At 40.7% G+C, this 6,000-nt stretch overlaps 1 protein-coding gene across 1 annotated transcript in view; it reads right to left on the bottom strand.

Annotated features, from left to right (window-relative positions):
* LOC142410233 (mucin-5B) overlaps positions 1–5,580 on the bottom strand; it is a 44,896-nt gene extending 39,316 nt beyond the window's left edge. The window contains exons 1-4 of the mRNA XM_075502356.1: positions 5,499–5,580; positions 3,758–4,013; positions 2,169–2,283; positions 704–791 (exon numbers count right to left, since the gene is read on the bottom strand). Of these exons, the coding sequence (XP_075358471.1) occupies positions 704–791; positions 2,169–2,283; positions 3,758–4,013; positions 5,499–5,580 (541 nt within the window). The remainder of the gene's footprint in view (positions 1–703; positions 792–2,168; positions 2,284–3,757; positions 4,014–5,498) is intronic.
* Between the last annotated feature and the right edge of the window lie 420 nt (positions 5,581–6,000).

Genomic DNA, 6,000 nt, shown 5'->3' on the forward strand with positions numbered 1-6,000 from the left:
TACAAGTGGTATTTTCAATCAAATCTCGGGATTCTTTCTGAATGGGTGAGGTATTTTTCTGGGGACTTAAGAAGCCCAGGCATTACATGAAGGGATGATGTGATAACTTTGGCTTCAGTCCTGCAGCTAATATCCTAGGCTGCACAGGTTTCTTTCTGCTCATACAACCTGCTGCAGGATTGTAGCCTCAGCTGTTTGCTGTGTTGGCCTTTTTCCAGTTCAGTGCAATATCTGAAGGTGTCAGTGGATGGCACCACGGTTTCTGCAAAGATGCTCAGTGAAATCTCTCTGGCTCAGTGATGCTGCTTTCATTTCATTACAGAAACAAAAATAATCACACATTTGTACCCAACTGTAAAATTATTAAAGTGGAAGAACAGAAAATACACTTGTGCCTCATTTGAGACTACAAGTTCCTTAAAGTTTGCTACTATCAGTGGGAAACCTGGCAATGTTGCTGCATGATAGCCAGGCAATGTATTTGCATCAAAGAGGTTTGAGACTCTTGCAAGTTTGCACACAGCAGAGGAACCTAAATCATCCCAGATGTTTTAAAATACATCTCCTGTATACAGAAATGTTCATGTATTTCAGATGGTCTGTCAGGAAGTCTGAAACCCTGCTTAGAGGAAACAGATATCGAGTTTTGTGTCACATATTAACAGTTCTGTTCTATGTGGAATATGCTGTATTCATGGCCTACCATCCAAAATCAAATCATTCTTCTCACTGCCATCATAGTTCCCACACAGACCACATATTTTCTCTTTATATGTTTCTTCCAGGTCCAGCTACAAAACAAAAGGAAAGAGGAAACCCAGAGTTTAAAGGCTTTTCCCCACATCAGCAGCACATGCTACAAAGTGGTTCACAATAGAAAAACACAGGAGCAGAAATGCTCATTACCAATTTGTAACAGTCTCCTTTTCCATTACAAACCTGCCATAAAACTTACCTGCAGACAGGTTGAATTTAAATGGAAAGATAATTCTCTAGCAATTGTCATTCCTACCTACTAAAGAGCTAACTGAAGCATGCTGAATACTGGACTAATTCTTGGACCAGTGTCTCCCAGTATAGAGACATTGGTATATAGACATGTGGTACCTCTTGCAAGGTACCACAGCTCTGCTCTGGGCAGGTCAGATAAATGTGCTCTGATGCTGGATGCTGTGAAGAAGCAGTTTCTGGTCAGCTTTTAACCTCATCTAAAGCTTTTTCTAGTCCATAGGCTAAATGGAAAACTTCATAGCATTTCTAGGGGTGGGTCTGTCCAGTGTAACTTGTTCTGCCCATACTCAGGGGCAATAAAGAAACAGGTTAGCACGCTATTGCCTTGCTAGATAAAACTATTGCACCTAATCACTCCTACATGCTGGGAGGGAAATACTGGCGTCACTCAGGTCCACCAATAAAAGGTGGTGCTTTTCCTACAAGTGTGGCACCCTAAAATTGTGTCCACTCTGCAGGTGGTGCCTGTAATACTTCAAGTATTACCAGTACAGGGGAAGAGGGGAAGCAAATACTTAATTAAATCAGAATTTGAATACCACTTGATTGCTTTCTGATTTTTTTCCTCTCTATTCACTTTCTACCCTCTCTCTGTCTCTCTGAACTGCAAAACATGACATACAACTTTCATTTATTTAATCTCAGTACTGATTGTCAAGGATAAGTGTTCACACCCAAAAGTGTAAATACACTGTTGCAGAAGAGGATATTTTGGGGTGGATGTATAGAAGGGAACTCCCGCATAGCAAGACTTTGGAATGAGAGAGGCCAAGGTCTGAACTGGCCACACAGATTAGTTTCCCATACACTATGTCCATCGAGACAGAGGGTAACTAACAAGTCAGAGCTGGAGGGACTAGCTGCATTGCTGCCAGTGCCCCGCGGAGGAAGCAGATAACTTCAGAGGTGGTATCTCCAGGGTTAACAGTGGCACCTTTTGTTACATAAAATTAGTTGGGAATGCCTGTGGGTTGTGACTCCATGCCCCTGCCCCATGAAACTATGGGCTAGTTTGGTATGTCCCTATCAACTTATGGATACAGTGATACCTCCCCCCCCCAACAATCTCTTATATCAACACGGTGCCTGCATCCAGCTCTGCTTTTCATTATTGATGAGGTTCACCAAAAGAAAAACAACTAACTGGCTGTTCATACTAGGAGAGTGTCAGCCCAGTTCCACTTGAGTGTCAGGCCCAGCTTGGAAGTGACTTGGAAGTAAGCACAGGTGTCCTCAATCAGGATGCTCTTCAAGCTGAAGGGCATGGGGATCCTGGAAATTGGAGGCAACAAAACAGATTGCATTGAAAAAAAGTCTGATGAAAACCTCTCAGAGATATAGGAAGAAAAACTAGTCAAAAGGAGCTAAATAAGCCATGGGGACATTCTTTGCAAGGTCAGCCTTCATTCACACAATGCATTAAATTTAGGTATGATCACCTTGTCCACTGTGACCTTTTACCAACATTAATCCATGACATAATGTAATTTGATAATGAGTGTGTCAATACCACATTAGCCACTTGGCTGATACCAATGCAGCTCTGTTTGTTTACATATCCTGAGGACCTAACCCAAAAGGTTATAAGGAGCAAGATCATAATACTGGGAAAATGGCCCTCCACATGAGGATACTGCAGGTTCTCATCATCCCTCCAGGCTTTCCTTGACATTTGGGATTCACAGAGGTGCGAAAAGAGGTCTGTTCTGTTACTCATGTACTAACATGACTCAGACCTACGTTACATTTTCATCTCACCAAGACAATTACCATTCATTTTCCCGGAGCCTGAAAAACTTAGAAAATCAGAAAATGGCTAAAAGATAGGAGATTTCTTGCCCCTTTGATTTAGAAGGTACATCAGGGCTTTGCTACTATAATTACAACTGAGTGATGCTATTCTATATTTGGTTGTTTCTAGAAGGCTGTCAAGAGAAGACAGCCCATATGCTTGCAATTTCCTCTTCAACAAGATTGTGAGGGTTTTTCCTAGAGTCAAAGCTTGCCTTGGCCCTTCATACCTATGTGCTGGGAGCAGGCCACTGCCCTTCTCATGAGGGCTGCCCTTAAAATTGTGCCCAACTTTCAGCTACTATTACATATGACTTTTTACTTATGGAGTATTTTTACCCTTCTCTTTGCAGTTTGCTTTCTGGTTCATTTCAGATTGGAATTAAAGGTGTGGATTTTGACTTCTGAAACTTCTGTCTTTTGTGTAAGAAGATCCCAAAGCAAGCTGTGATCTGCAAAGCAGTGCAATTTTCTAGACTAATCTATCTGGAAACAGAAAACTTTTTCTAAAAGGACCGTCTGTTCCTGAACAGCAACATACAACAGTAGGGTTAGTACCACAGAAATAATGTTTTGAGAAAAAAATACAAAGTTTCTACAAAATCGAAATGTTCTATAAATAAAGTGTTGATTTTATCTCCTTCCGTCCACTCCTCCCTCCCCAAATCATAGCAACATTAAGGAAACCTACACCTTCTGTTTTTATAACATACACATTGCCTTTTGCTTAACATTTTGGTGTTGATCCCTGGGAGATGTGGTTTACATGCTTCTTGCCTCCTCCACCACTATGGGATGGACTCTTCACAATATCCTGTTCAAAGTGCTATGAACATATCATACACAACCATTTGCACCTCTGCAGAATAGGACCACTTTCTAGACAGACCACCTGTTGGTAATACATAGCAATAAAACTGCTGCACAAGAAAACAACAGTATGGTCTTTACTCACTTGTTCCCATTCACTGTGATGCCTGTCTCCTTCACCTCCAAGGTCACTCCATCAATGGTCACAGTGAAGTAGATCAGGAAGCTATTCTTGTCACTGCGCCTGATTTGGATGTTAAAGTCCTGGTAGCTGTCATTGCAGTGCGAAGCGAAGACATATGTGCAGGTTCCAGGAAAAGTGAACTTAACATGGTCAAATGTATGAAAGTGGAAATTGCCCCAGGTGGCACATTCACTCCTACTGACAGTAGAGACCTGGACTAAAGAAAGAGTCATAGGGGGTGAGCTTAGAAATTCACCCCACATGAAGTGCTTAGCTTTTTTTTGTTGAAAAACACTAAAGGAGAGATTCTCTAAGGTAAAAGTGTTAACCCCTGGCAGATACTAACTTATGGGAAGGAGTTTCATCTCACTGAACTTTTGAAATCCATGCCAGAGATACCTCCAATGTAAGCAGATGAGCCCAGGCTCCTTTGAAGTTAACAGTGAGAAGCAGAAGAGGTTCAGCTTCCCTACCTTACATATCTACCTAGGAAGAAGATGCTCCAAGACTGCATGTTTCTCTCCACTGTCTATAAAGGCTGCTGAGGGGTGCCAATGTAGATGGCACACCTCAGCATTTATACTGTAGATACATTTGCACTGTAGATATCTAAAGCGAAGTGAGGGGAATCCCATCCTGGCTGCCTAAATCTCATTTCTTCTTTTGAAATCCTGTTTCTTAACACAGGCAAGACTTTGGTCCAAAGTCTTGAATTGAGTCCTTTCCAGGAGGTATCACAGGTGGCATGACTCTTCAGCAAAATGGCAGCTGCTGATCTCAGCTGTTGAGGCTGCCACCAACTTCAGCAGTTGGCTCAGAGCTACTTGTTTTTCGTCTCAACCAAAACTCATGTCTTGGACCTCTGAGTTGTACCTCTGCCGAAGGTACACACTTTACATACATACATACATACTTTAAGTGCATATAAGACATCACTTCAGAAAGTAGTTTTTATACCACTGAGCTGCACAAAGCCAATATGGATCACCTTGAATTAAATAAGATATGCTTGCTACAAAATGCTTTTAGCATTTCTTCTAGGACCATCTGAAAGAATGACAAATGAAAATAGGCAAATTTATTTGTGTTGTTTATGTAACACATTTAGGAAAATCAACATGGCAACATCCATCACAGATCTAATCAAAACCAGTCATTAATGTAATTAGTGAACTCTAAAATATTATTCAATATTCCTACCTATGAACCAGCAGGGGAACACCGAAAAATTCAGATCTTGATGTTAGAAATGTGCAACACAAACTCAAGTGCCAAGAAATCCTCACAGAAACAGCTTTTTAAAGGGACTGTAATTTGCCATAGGTGTTTGCAGCACTAAAGTGGAGTAGGGTAATTTAGCACTTTTCTACACAATAATGAGGGTAAATGAGAAATATGTTGAAAAGGCTGAAATGGTGAAAAATCACCATTTTTTAATGATGCAAACTGCATCCAGAGAGTCTCCTCTTTAAGATTAGTCACTTAGGACATAAAACAGTTGATAAACTACCTAGTAGTGAAAGACAAAAAGTAAAATACTTAAATAGTTGACATTAAGGATGAAAATGCACAATGTTAAACAGTATCTGGCATGCCTACAGCTCTTCCATGAGTATGTTATACATTTTCATTTGACAACTCTATTTGTCACCTATGGAGGCAATACGTGAGCAAATAATCTGAGAATTAGATTTTTTCTTACCTATCTGAACTGGTTCTTTGCCCTTGCAACAACTCCAAATTAGGCAGAAGATCCAAAATGACCTCCTCTTTTTTATTTCCATCTTGCCATGAAGTGGTAACTTGAAAATCCTTCCAGGGAAGTGGTTTTTTCTTGGCTTATAAGCAGATTTTTATAGTCCAGGAATTTGGCGTGAGAACAAAACATTGATGGCAGGGTCCCTGAAAGGTGGAGCTTCATTCAATTTTCTTTCAGTGGTTCATGTTTAGCACCCAGCAACCTCTTGTCTTTCAGACAAGACAGGTATCCAGTTCTCTTTTGCTTTATGTGGAGACAGAAAGCTGTCCTTTTCTTATTTCCTTTCTTTAATATAGGTCCCCCCACCCCCCAACCCTACAGTGTTGCTTTTTCTTTAGCAACAATAGTTTTTCTTTTTCATAACATCTGATTAGTAATAAGCAACCATTGCTCTCTTTCAGATTTTTTTCTCTGGCTTGCACATCATCACAGTCCCCCAGCTCAA

Source organism: Mycteria americana, chromosome 5 (assembly GCF_035582795.1).
Source record: "Mycteria americana isolate JAX WOST 10 ecotype Jacksonville Zoo and Gardens chromosome 5, USCA_MyAme_1.0, whole genome shotgun sequence".
NCBI lineage: Eukaryota > Metazoa > Chordata > Aves > Ciconiiformes > Ciconiidae > Mycteria > Mycteria americana.